The following is a 14003-nucleotide window of genomic DNA, read 5'->3' on the forward strand; positions in this document are numbered from 1 at the left end:
TCCCTCCCCGAAATTCTTCAATTTTGCAGAAGCGTATGCAGAAGCACGCTTGCAAACACGTGCACGACAACACAAAAGATAAAGGGCAGTTGAATTACCCCCCTAAAAAATTTCTGGCCACACCCTTGCCCTGTAGGCATCATGAAGATTCACAGCAGCTGCCATATCACCGTACCATCTGCTCCCAATTACTGCTGCCACACAATTATGTTGAGGAAAACAGGCACATACCAGTGATTATTTGTGGGTCCATGTCACGCATCATGTCGTCCCAAACAATGAACTTCAGCATAGGGTACTTCTTGTGCAGTGTGCCCACAATTCTTGACAAGTAGTCCACGTACAGGTGGTCTTTGCCCCACTGCTTGTCCACCATGACTGTGCGACACCTCTCACACTGGCCCAGGTGCCACACCTTGAAGCAAAGAAGCTATGTATGTACGACCAAAAGGTGACCTACATTCTTCTAGTACCCAGATGTTTAGTACCAACCCACAATATCAACGCCTTGTCACTAGTCAGAAGTGGTGAAACTTAAAGCTATGACCTTATGCATATAAGTTCTTGGTGTAAAAACACAAAGTATGACCCAGTGTGTCACGTTAATGGAGATAAGGCTTTGTGTGCTAATTATTTCCTTGCCCAACTGTCATGAGCAATGGAGCATCATAATATAATCAATTCATTAAATAGCTGTTAATTTTACCATTTAGAAAATGCAATCTGACAAAGCTAAATGAGGAATTTTTTGAGGTGAACTGCAAAATGCATTTAATTGGATTAGACAGGTCCGTTACAAAGACTTGCTTACCGACTATTTACAATTAACTATTGAGCAATGAGGCAGTTAGTTACCTACCTCATCAGCGCCTAAGTGAAACCACTGGGAATCTGAATGAAGCTGCATCACTTGCGTCACCATTTCCTCGATTAAGGAAGACGACTCTGAAATGGTAAAAGGAATTCATGACGTACGAGTGCACATCGATGAGGTTGACACGACGCATAGCACAATATATGCCTGTTTCAATTACTCACTTGGGTGAGACGGGCAGAGAACGTTCGGGTACCGAGCAACTTCTCTGAACTCGAAGAACTTGGGTCGCTTCAGGACGAACTGGAATAACGAGCGGCGTATCAAGATGACAGCATCAGTGTTATATTTAAAAGAGGCTACAGGGCTAGTAGAAGTAAAAGGGGTTGATGGCCTCTTGGTTTAATTTGAGAAAACTTTATTGCTTCGTGGCTACACTTTCAAGGCACGCAGAATGGAAAGCAGATGGTACGAGTTTAGGAGAAGTCAATTCTGAAATGCGTGCGAATGCATACCTCTAAATGCCCGAACGTCTGCACCAGGGGTACGACTACTAGACTCGAAAGCTTGGCCATCTGTATAATCTGCATAACGCAATCTTGGGAATACGCCTCCGGATGCTTGAGGTCAGCGAGGTCCCCAGTGTAAGGAAAAGTGTCCTCATATTCAATCAAAACTCCAGTTGCCCCGATTCTTGCGATAAGTGGCAGTAGCTGTGAAGCGAGAACACGCAAACGACGCATTGAATTAGAAGCACGAGAGACTGGTTCAGAAATATTTGAAAAGTGAGGCTTACCTGCTCGTAATAGGAAACTTTGAAGGCGGCTCCCTTAAGATCGAGGTGAACGAACCTGCAACAGATTGTCAATAAGAATGACGCTCAAGCGGCGATAACAAGCGCGTACGATTACTGAATAAAAATGTGGGAGAGCATCTGTAAGCGGAAATGCGTAATGGCCTACCGGTGGAAAAATGTTTTACATTCGTCCATTTTCGTTAATTCTAGTATACATCAAAGGCGCCGTAATCGAAGAAGCGAAAGAACACAGCCTAGGCAGGCTACTGTTTGTAAACAACAGCAGCCCGAACGCAGACAAGCTTGGCTTGCTTTGGCTTTGTCTCGACAAACTAAAACTGCACATCAAGAACAAAAAAAAAAGCTACGCAATAGCTATTTGAAATTATAATAGTATCAAATAAACTATATTGTGAGAGAGTGAAATAACCATCTCGCTGTTAATAATCTTCATACTTGCGCAGAGCGCGAAAGTCAAGTTGCGCTGTCGCCATCAGATGGAATGCACATGGTTCTTTCTGTCATGGTTTGTCACAGACTGGTTTCACTATAGTGTACTAGAATATGTACCCTATAGTTTCGCGAACAGACTTCTGTTTACTTATAAGGCAGCATACCGTAAAAGCCCGCAGCCTGATGCAGTCAAATCGCAAGTTCGTGAGAAATAGAGACGGGCTATCATTCGCAGTGGGGACATTGGATAAATAATTTAAAACTCCTTTTAATGTGCTAGTGTGCTGTTTTTGCACAAATGTCACGTTTTCTACTGCCTTCGATAACAATCCAAATTTGATACAAATGTTTATGGCTCAAAAGAGGCGGGAAAAAATAGAAAAAGAAGCATATATAGACGGGCTAGACGTGGAGGGGGGTCTGGAAGGCTACATAAGGGCGAGAATTCCTGTTAAATACTTCTGAACTGAAAAAATCCGGCCGATCTAACGCACTATAGGAATCGATGTAACGCAAAGCAATTAGCGAGGAGCTACATACACAACATTGTTGGTCTTTGAAGTTAATCAAGGCATTAAAGACATCGCATGTCGTTCCCTATCACATGTTTTCTGTGCCTGCATGCATGCATGCATGTTGGGTATACGCTTCGGAATTCATGTCGTATATGACATGCACACCATAATTTTCATGTTGCGACCTGTCATTTATGTTCGTCATGATGTCCCGCCTATCTTTCCCTGGATTTGTTGTCTTTTGTATTCATTTGGTTGTGCCCAACATACGAACGATAAACTTTAACGCCTCCTCTCCTTTCGTTCAGTCATTCATGTGGTTTAGAGGAAGGCAGCATTCGGCGACTCAGTATGAGAGAGCCACACTACATGCGCCAATTCATACGAAATAGTTTTCCAAACAATACCCAGAGTCGGGAAATTCGTTCCATGATTTAATTTGAAAACCAGCAAAGAAACCAACGTGCACAAGAAAGGCAGCCGTACAAAGTTTATTTATTTATTTATTTATTTATTTATTTATTTATTTATTTATTTATTTATTTATTTATTTATTTATTTATTTATTTATTACATACTGCCAATGTCATTGGAGATTATTGCAGAAGAAGCACAACTTAAAAAAATATCAAAGCAGAATTCATGAAACATAACAAGTCTTCTATTTTGCTAATGACAATGTAATAATCAATATAACAATCACATGTGCAAATGATCTATATAAAACTGCGGCACCAAACTTTAAAACACTGATACATAATAACACATCAATATAGTTACTATCAGGTTATCCAATCAGTCACACGTGCATACGCTGAACTATACTTTGCGATGGTAGTTAGTGGAATGTGGGTAGAAGTACTAAGGGTAAAACCAATGGTTAAAGAAAGGTGCAAAATGTTTCTAGTTCTATGTTTGTGTGTCAAGTAAGTATTTTTCTAGTGATGGAAAAGTGGTTACTGAGTAGGTATTGGTAATAGTGGAAGGTAAGTTGTTCCGCTGCCTTATGGCTAACGAGAAGAAGTATTTAAAACAATTAGTAATAAAGCAATAGTCATTTAGGTTGTGTGAATGCTTTAACTTAGTTATTCTTGTGTCTGCAACAGAGACGTATTTAGAGCTGTTATTATTTGGCTTGTTATGAATTAGTAGATGAAGCAATTTTAATCGTGGCAGCGTAGCGCGGTTTTCAATTGTGAGCAATCCGGCCAACTTGATTAAAGCACTGAGAATATCTGTGAGGTGATATATTTATTAAAAAATCAATCTAATTGCTTTTATTTGTACTCCTCCCATAATGAATATTAATTTACTGGTTGATGGAAACCATGCTGGAGCTGCATATTCCAACACTGATCTAACGAGTGAATTATAAGCTAGTAATTTAGTCTCACGGGGTGCTTTATGAAGGCGTCGTTTGAGAAATAAGAGCCGCTTAAGTGCCGCTTAGGTAATATTATTGATATGGTAATCCCATCTAAGGTCAGAGATTGCTGTTATTCCAAGGTATTCGTGCTGCGAAACCACTGTTACTGTGTCATCATTTATGGTGTAAGGAAACCTATATATGTTTGTTTTTATAAATTGTTTTTATTGCATTATTTAAATGGATATGGTCAACTGGAGAAATAACTTCTTTGTTGAGTATACAGTCGTCAGCAAAAAAAGTGCCGCCATATCCACGAAGTGAATGATTATGAGTGGGCGAAGCTCTGGAGGAAAACTTGGTAAACCATGAATCTTCCGTACATTTTGCCTACTCGATTTTATTACAATGCTCCCCCTAGCGTACGTCGCCGCACTAAATCGAACGATTGCCTTCCACCAATGACACGTGCCATATGTGACATCAATCCTATTTTATAACATCTAGCATCTTTCATCATCAACTACAAGTACCGCCACTAGTTTATAACATCTTGCATCTTTTCATCATCAGCTACAAGTCCCGCCATCTAGTGAGCACTGAAAGAACTAAACGAGAGGTAGCTACATGCAGGAGATGGTGCCGACATCTAGTGAACACTGCAAGAACTAAACGAGAGGAGGCGACATGGATGGATGCTATGAGCGTCCCCTTTATAACGGGGTGGTGACAAGTATGCCACCAGGCTCGACAAAAAAAAAAAAAAAAACACCTTTTTTTTTATGTTGGCCTAATGCCTCTACTTCGATAAATTCTATCTTAATGGAAAAAAAGGTAAATTTTCAGCTTAAGTTCTCTGCCATTTACGGCACACTGTCCATATTTTATTTTTCCAATATTTATTTTTGTCCTTTCTCTCTAATTTTCTGCCACCAATACTCTAACCGTCTCTTACTTATTTCAATCGCGGGTGTGTTCAGCTTTCCATTGTTGTCCCTAAAACCCAAGGCTTCCTGTAGGCTCGTGCCCAAACGTACACCTGGGTGGATATCTCCACATTCAATCAAAACATGCTCCGCCGTTTCCTTATCTTTCCCGCAGCATGTGCATTGTTCTTCTTCTTTACTGAATCTTGCTTTATAACTACACGTTCTAAGGCAACCCGATCTCGCTTCAAACAGTAAAGCGCTTCCCCTTGAATTATCGTAAAATGCCTCCCTCCTTATTTAATTTTTGCCCTTTCGGTAGTTACTCAAAGCCGGTTTTTTCTCCATAGCTGCCATCCAGTAAATCCTCTCCGCCTCCCTGACTTTTCCCTTAACGCTCTTTGTTGACATATGGCTCACAATACCAGCCGTATATTTACTAGTGAGTCTTCTAGTTCTTTTTCTCCACTGTGTGTCCACGCTCTTCCTATACAAATAACGGAACACCTTCTCTGCCCATCTACTCTCCTTCATATTTCTTAGCCTTTCTTCGAACCTTATTTTGCTCTGCGCTTCCCTCGCCTCAAAACCTGCCCACCCCATATCGCCCTTTACAGCCTCGTTTGTCGTCTTCCCGTGAGCACCCAACGCGAGGCGTCCCACAGTCCTTTGATTTACATCCATTCCCGATTGCACCTCTGCCCTCATGCACACCACTGAGTTCCCAAAAGTAAGCCCTGGAACCATTACACCCTTCCACAGACCTCGAAGCACCTCATACCTATTGTATCCCCACAACGCTCTGTGCTTCATTATTGCCGCATTCCTCTTTCCTTTTGCTGCCGAGGCTTTTTCCTGTACCTCCATGTATCTATCACTCTCATTTACCCATACTCCAAGGTACTTGTATTCACTTACCCTCGGTATTTCTTGGCCTTGTATGGACACCGTCGGATCACAGGGATCATTGAATACCATCAATCCACACTTCGTTACACTGAATCCTAGTCCAAGAGCTTCACCTTCCCTTCCGCATATATTCGCCAGCTGCTGTATATCATCTCGACTGTCCGCAAATAAGACGATATCGTCCGCATAAAATAAACCTGGAAGCTTCTGCTCAATCATCATGCCGCCCTGTTTGTGTGACAGATTAAAACCAATGTTGCTACCTTCTAGCGCTTTTTCCATACTCACCATGTACAGCATGAATAACAGCGGGGACAAAGGACATCCCTGTCTCAGACCCCTGCTAACCTCAACGTTCTCTTTGCTACGCATTCCTTCCCACTCTATGCAAACTGTATTTTCTCGGTATATCTCCCTCAAAAGCTGTATACAGTCGTCGCCCATGCCCATTCCTTTCAATATATCCCACAAAATTTCCTGATTAACGTTGTCGTATGCCCCAGTGATGTCTAGAAAAGCCACGTACAAGGGCCTATTCTCTATTTTAGATATTTCTATACACTGAGTGAGAACAAACAGGTTATCGTCTAACCGCCTGTCGACTCTAAATCCGTTCTGAAGTTCTCCCAAAATATCGTTATGTTCGGCCCATGTTTCTATTTTAATTTTTACTGCTTGCATCGCCAACCTGTATAGTACCGATGTAATGGTTAGTGGTCTATACGAGCGAATCTTGTCCTTTTCTCCCTTGCCTTTATAGATTAAGTTCATTCTACTTTGTCGCCAACTGTCCGGTATTTGTCCGTCCTTTAAGCTTTTTTCTACTGCTTTTAACAATGCTTCTTTAGTGTTATGTCCTAGTTCGTTAATGAGGCTAACGGGAATCCCATCTAAACCCGCGGCAGTGCGCTTTGGAATTTTTCCTTCGGCCTTTTTCCAGTTGAAATTATCAAGTACTAGCTCTTCCTCTGTTTCTTTCTCCGCCACACTTTTACTCACCGGGGAGATCCCCTGGACGCTCTTTTGAAACGAATCAGCTGTTACCTTTTGGATGTAACCTAGCGCTTCGTACCCTTCCAATTGATTTCCTCCTTCATCTAGAATATGTTGTTGCGTTGTGACAGACTTCCTACCTAGCGCCTTTATGTGGCTCCAAAAAATCCTAGGCGCGGCCTCCTTTTTTTTCGTGTATCTCTGTCATCCAGCGTTCACTTTCACCTTTAATTTTTGCCTCTACCAATTTCTGTACAAGGGATTTTTTCTCTAAATATATTTCCCATATTTTTTTGACTTCGTCCTGCGGCCGCTTCTCCTTTTTTTGCCTTTCTATGCTCCCGTGATGCTTCGCGTCGCTTCTCGATCGCCTCCCAGATTTCCTTGTTCCGCCAACTTTTTGGCTTCCTTTTTCCTTTCCAGCAAACAGTTTTCTTCTCTTTCCCTATCTCCTTCGTCATTAGATGTAACAGCTCACTATACTCCCAGTCCTTGCCTGGTATTTCGCCTACTTTTTCCTCGACTCTTGCGGCTATATTTATTATTTGTTTGTCATTTAAATACGAGCTGCCAGACTGTGATTCCATGCTCATATTTTCAGTTTCGTATCCCATTTGTAATGTTATTCGTTTATGATCACTACCCAAGCTGTTAATGCCTTCATCGTCTATCCTCATTTCTGTCAGTTTGTGGTAAATTCCTTCAGTCATGAGACAATAAACAATACTTGATTGCTTGTTTCTGACTTCCCATGTGATCTGGCCGTCACATTTAGGCCTTGTGTTAACTATCTCCAGACTATGTTGCTCGCAAAGATCTATTAATAACTTCCCATTGGTGTCTGAATATCCGTCAAGGTCATGTATGTGGGCATTCATGTCCCCTAGAAGGATGATTTCGGCCCCATTACCAAATTCCTTAATATCCGCACTCATGCAATCCACTATCTCCTGATTCTTTTCTCTGCAGTTATTCCCCGTCCACAAGTAGGCTACCCCTAGCCACGTTTCCTTTCCACCTACTGTGCCCAGAACCCAGAGGTGCTCTGAACACGTCTGTTTCACTCTAACCCATTTGGCTCCGCGGTGAATTAGCATTCCTACACCCCCACCTTTCCTTTCCGATATGGTCCTGTTACACCCTCCCCAACCTAAATTTTTAATATGTGGTGGCTCTTCCAAGTCTCTAAGGTGTGTTTCTGTAACCGCATACACGCCTATCTGTTCTTTGTTTAACTGCTCCTCAATCTCTAACCATTTTGCCTTCTTTCTGCCACCCTGCATGTTTATCCCCTTCAGGCGCGAATTAAATCTGACGTAGCGAAAAAAAAATTTTGTTCAGATTATGAATACATAACGCTATTAAAGAAGGAATCCACAAGAAATTCAGAAAAAAATTCATTGGTTCAATTTTTCAATGGCGTCCACATATGTGGACATTGCGCCTCAAAGCAGTCATATTGTCACGTGACCGTTACCCAAGCGCGCGCACGAAGACGCAGGGAAAGGAAGACGACGAAGGTGCGCCATGGCTTGTGCGTGGGTTTTTCGCCATACTGCCTGTTGTATAGGCTCTAGTAAATACATATTTTACATCTCGCTTTCCTTGTTGCAATACCCATGAACGGTGGAGAAGAAGAAAACAAACGCTTTTATTTCGGAGGCTCGCAAATAATCATTGCAGGAACACTGCTTAGGAAGTCTTTTCCGCAAAAATAATCAGAAAGAGTCTATTTGGTATGAAACAAATAAAAACAGTCGTTCTGAGATGTCAGACAAAGGAAAATGTTGCATTTCCTGCAGCGGACACGGCTTTTGGATGTGCATTCCTCTCTCCGGCAGCGTTGTGCGTTAGCCATGTTTACTTGCTGCGGCCAATGATTAATCCCATCATAGCGAACAGTGCTGACTGGTAGTGGTGAAGCATTGGGTACCTTCTTTTTCACTGTTCGGGAGTTGTCATTGCTCGGACGTCCACGCTTCTTTTGTGGCTTATTGCTGTTCAGCAGGCAATTCGCGACGTCTGTTTGGAACGCCATCATGTCCAGTGTCTCTTTTCTTAGTAGCCCTGCTTTATTGGCATCCCTTAAGTATTCAAGCCAACTGTTGGAGAGCGCAAAAGATGCAAAATGGGAAATCACTCTCACAGGCCACTTTTTCGTTCGCGTCCGCATTGGGTAGAGGGACATGATGAAGTCTAGTTTGTCTACTCCACCCATGTATTTGTTGTAGTCCAGGACTACCTCTGGACAGTCAATGTCAACGTGGACCTTTTGGGATTCGCTCCATCTTCTCACGGTGCCAATATTTCCAACTCCAAGGTGGGTAGAAGCCATGTTGACGGTCCCGTTGTCTTGCCAACGAACAAGGACAACTTCGTCGTTCTGGGAAACCCGCTCATCATAGCTTCCCCGTCCTTCTTTCTTCATTTCCTTGTCTGTTTTCATGACGCATCCTGCCAAGCGGTTTCCCCTAATTGTGCCACTAGCCAAAATGCCGATCTTTTTTAACTCAAGAAAGAGCTTCACGGACGTAAAATAATTGTCCATGTAGCACTTGATGTTCTGTGCCTTCGGGAGGCTTTCAACAAGGCGCATTACGACGGAGCCACCAAGGCCAAGATGTGCATGTTCTTTGCTCACTCCCGTTCCCTTCCCTTGGTAAAACTCAAAGTCATGTGCAAGACCGTCAAAACTGCAGCGTACAAAAACCTTCATGCCTTCTGGGTTCGGTTTTCCTTTCACAAATTGCTTTGCAGCAATGCGTCCTGTGAACGGCACCATCTGTTCATCGATGCTATTCTGTTCCAAGGGAACAAGCTGTAAGCAGCGGCTTCTGACAGCTTCTAGCAACGGCCTAACTTTCCAAAATTTGTCTTGGCTGTTCGGGTCCCGTTCTTCATTAGCGTCGCTTATGTGGAGAGCGCCTCTGATTTTGAAGAATCGCTTCACGCCCATCGAATCGGCTATTGCGGGAATCCTCGTTGCAGTTTGCCAATACATTCTGACGCGTGGGTATTTCAGAACACCCATCAGCATGAGCATTCCAAAAAATATTTTGATCTCTTCTTTTGTAGTGGCTAATACGGCACCGTCTCTTTGCAGGACATACCTGTTTGTGAATTCAGCAAGGTCTTCAAATATCTGTTCGGTGAAATACTTGCTAAAATACACAAGTGGCTGCTGGCATGTCGAGGCTACTTCAGGATTGTAGTGGCAGTCAACATCACTTGGAGCAAAATCTTTCTTCACCCATTTGAACTCAGCCTTCGTAGATGCCGCAGGTGCGTTCGAGCTGACCGTGGCGTCTGGTCGTGCAGGCAGTGCAGCTGTGGTCGTGGATGCGGTCACCTGACCATTGGCAGGCTGAAACAAACAGCGTAAATTAGGGTCAAAGTACCTTTAGACAGTTTGGTGCCATATGTTTCCCGAGAACACAAAATAATGTCTCACAATCTCGAGCAAACTTACTATGTTTTCTTCATTTTCTGCTTCCAATTCGTCATCTGAAAAGTCGCCATCTGAGATATCTCCATTTGATATTCTCATGAGGATTTCTTCTGCTGTCGCATCATCAACTTTCTGACGTTTTGAAGCATGATCTTCAAGTCCTGGAGACAAAAAATCACACATAACCATCATATCTGCGCACACGGTGCGAAATGGCTGCCCTGCAACAAAGGCAGCACTAAGGCGCAATGTCCACGATCGTGGACGCGGTATTTTACGCACCCTTTTTGACGTTATAAATAGTTTCTAGTTGCAAAAGTCTTGTTTATTGGCATGAGGTATCTCTTAGCTCTTACTGACAAGTGCATAATTTCATGCCACCTCGAATGAAACATAGCAAGGGCTTGAAAAGTGAGAGCCACTTACGTGCGCCGCCGTAAAACGTGGAGGCGTCCATCTTTGAGAGTTGTTTTTGTAGTTATTTTGTGTCAGCTGCGGCAGATGGCGCCACGGGTCGCTGCAGCAACATGTAGTGATAGAGAGAGCACTGGTTGCGCGCGAGATTCAAAGTAAATTTCGAGATATTGAGCTGTGAAGTTGGCGTCCACAAATGTGGACGCTGCGCCTGAAGGGGTTATGTAACTAATTGCAACACGCGCCTTTTTCCTTTTTCTTTTACCTTTTTTTTTGTTTTTCGCAATTCTACCTGTCAAAGCGTCCTCCTGGTTGTTTTCCCTGTTACGAGCTACCCCGGACTCCGAAGGGCCGGGGTAGGAGACGGTACTGCCATCTAGTCCTGCCACATACAGGAGACGGTACTGCCATCTAGTGGACACTGCAAGAACTAAACGAGAGGTGGCTACATACAGGGGACGCACAGCCCACGCCTTAAGGAGCTTCGCCCCTAAAAGTATTATGTTTACAGGGATGCCAGTAGGTAAATCATTGATAAATATGAGAAAAAGTGCAGGAGCCAAAACGCTACCCTGGGGGACTATGAAGGTGACATGAGTGAGTTTAGATCTGGTGCGGTTAATCTGTACAAATTGCGTTTGGTTAGTTGTCCGGTTAGTTGGTCTGGTTAGTCCCGTTTTGTGCTGTCCCCTTCTTTTTTTTATTTTCTGTAGATTCTCTACTGGTTACAACGCTCAACGAAAGTTGCAAAACGAGCTCTTTGGTATATGGCATAATTTTGATAGCCGGTAGCGCATAGAAACAGGACACAACGAAGGTAACGAACACACACACACAAACACATCCGTGTGTCAATACTGTGTGTCAGCCCTGTGCGTGTTTCTTCGTTGCCTATCTCGAGTCTTGTTTATTTGCGCTACCATAATTATCATAAGTATGTCACCTTCAACGCGATGCGCCACCATCAGTTGAATCGCGTAAAATCGTGCAGTGAAAAACAACTCTTGCGCCGGTTTTTCCCTGCGCTCATGAAGAGATGACAGGGACGCAAACGGGGAGAGAGAGGAGAGCACCCCGCCTCTCCCAGATCCCAACTGCAGAGCTTTCAACAGCACCGCGCGACCACCAACAGGCTGGCATGCCAGCAGCACAAGCGGTATAATTTTACAAAAGTAGGCATATGCACACAGTAGCTAGTTGGGAACCATATTACCCCTTGGTCTATTTCATTTGCTTTTATTTCCCATGTGCGTGTGGCTGCTTCACACAACGGCGTCATGACACGAGCTATCAAGCTCTTTTAGAACCCGTTGCGGTAAAAGTCAGAAGGAATCACATGACCATCATCCTTCATGTTAGGATTTCATTTGCTGTGTGATTCCAGCAGGCGAAGCAAGGAAATGACATATCGTGCGAGGTTTTAAGGAAAGAAGTCTAAATTTAAGGGCTCGTTCACTTTGTTAGACACAATATTATTGAGAACTAACAGACAACGATGCCAAAAAATGTATATGGTATATTATTAGTAGTAATTGCAATGTAAATTTGAGGAAAGAAAAGTGAACGAAAAGATAACTTGCCACCGGCAGGCTCCAAACGTGCGAACCTGCTAACGAGGGAGTAAGAGAAAGGCGCGTGGTTTCGTGGTCAGGTGCATGGCTGAGTCCGCGTCGAAGCGTATATACGCTTTCTTTCAATGAGCACTTTCCCGCATAGCGTATCAGATCTGCGAGTTCACGCACGATAAAACAACGCCGCAATTAAGGCGCCAATCTATTTTCGAGTTGGTGGGTTTTTTACGTAAATAACAGGTTTTGCACGCTTTCAGTATATGACTGTTGGTGACGTAGTGCACGATTATAAGTGTCCATTGCCGACAACCAAAGAGCAGGTGGTGTTTTTGTTTTTTTTCATCCTCTCCGCCCGTGCACGAACTTAGAAGGACGACAGATGCTTACACTGTGGTCACCGCCGCATTGAGTAAGCTCGGGTGTTTTTCCAGTGAACCGGTTTAAGATGTTTACTAATGTCTCCCAATACACCTTTAGCAAAACGACGTTATTTCGTTTATTGTTTTACCTCGCGCACAGGAATATGCCTCATGCGCAGATCCTTCGACATCGCATATAACGCATGCGTTAATAGCTCGCGTAAACGGCGCTTTTTATTTCCTTACCGTTGCGAAATGAGTTCAAGCTAAGCGAAGGAATTCGCAACTGGAGTAGTTGTTGCAAACACACGTCAGTTCATGTTGCTTGATGCCTCAAACCTACTGCATTTTCCTACAAGCGCTGTTGCACTCTCGACGTGGACAAACAGATCAGCCCATGGCAAACCTGATGCCTAAAGATGGTCGAAAAAAAAAACACACACTCGTCGTCCTCGTCATCTTCTTTTGTGTGCGTGTTTTTTAGGGGCAAGCTATGCAGTCAGTATTTCACCAACTAGGACGAGAAAAAGTTTTTCTCAAGCCTAAAGCGGAGTACAGGGTGTCAACGCCCTTCATCGTGCCTTTACATAAAAGAATTAAGGAAGGGGTCGAAAAGTGTGACCCCCCAGTCCCACCCCCCTCCCAACACAGACACACACACACACACACACACACACACACTCTCTCTCTCTCTCTCTCTCTCTCTCTCTCTCTCTCTCAAAGAATAAATAAGGGTCATTTGACTCTTTTCTGCGAGTTCCGATTTGCCACGTAAGTGTATCCCTTTAAAGAGCCAGGTCACGTGAACTCTTTTTGGAGAATATTATTCTCTCATATAAAATTAATCTGCAGAAAACCAAAGTAAAGTACAACAGCCTCAGAAGAAAACACCACTTCGAGAAAGACAGCAATGCACTTGAAATTTTAAAAGAGTACGTATACTTAGGACAGGTAGTAACCACGTCGCTGAACCACAAGACTGAAGTAAATAGAAAAAAAAAAGAATGATGCGGAGCACATTCAGGAAGCACTCAAATCATGACCGGTGGATTGCCACTATCCCTCAAGAAGAAGGTATATAACAGCTGCATCTTGCCGGTACTGACCTACGGCGCAAAAAGCGAGATACATTCAAAGAGGGTCCAGCCCTAATGGAGGACAACGCAGTGAGCGATGGAAAGGAAAATGATAGGTGTAACGTTAAGGGACAAGAAGAGAGCAGGGTGAGTCAGGGAACAAATCGGGGTTAAGGATATTTTAGTTGCAATCAAGAAGAAGAAATGGACACGAGTTGGACACATAGCGCGTAGGCGGGATAACCGCTAATAACTAATAACTGACTGGATTCCAATAGAGGGCAAGTGGGTGAAGGGGAGATAGAAAGTAATGTGGGCAGATGAGATTAACAAGCTTGCGGGTATAAAGTGGTAGCAGCAAGC

The 14003-nt window shown here is 43.4% G+C and overlaps 1 protein-coding gene across 2 annotated transcripts in view; it reads right to left on the minus strand.

The window, feature by feature from the left end:
- The window catches only part of LOC119170400 (hexosaminidase D), a 28967-nt gene extending 27055 nt beyond the window's left edge, over positions 1–1912 (minus strand). For both annotated transcript variants that reach the window (XM_037421546.2, XM_037421545.2), the window contains exons 1-6: positions 1777–1912; positions 1611–1665; positions 1330–1527; positions 1039–1117; positions 860–945; positions 232–415 (exon numbers count right to left, since the gene is read on the minus strand). In XM_037421546.2, the coding sequence (XP_037277443.2) occupies positions 232–415; positions 860–945; positions 1039–1117; positions 1330–1527; positions 1611–1665; positions 1777–1805 (631 nt within the window). In that variant the 5' untranslated portion in view covers positions 1806–1912. The remainder of the gene's footprint in view (positions 1–231; positions 416–859; positions 946–1038; positions 1118–1329; positions 1528–1610; positions 1666–1776) is intronic.
- Between the last annotated feature and the right edge of the window lie 12091 nt (positions 1913–14003).

The sequence above is a fragment of the Rhipicephalus microplus genome, chromosome 2, assembly GCF_043290135.1.
Source record: "Rhipicephalus microplus isolate Deutch F79 chromosome 2, USDA_Rmic, whole genome shotgun sequence".
In the NCBI taxonomy this organism is placed as follows: domain Eukaryota; kingdom Metazoa; phylum Arthropoda; class Arachnida; order Ixodida; family Ixodidae; genus Rhipicephalus; species Rhipicephalus microplus.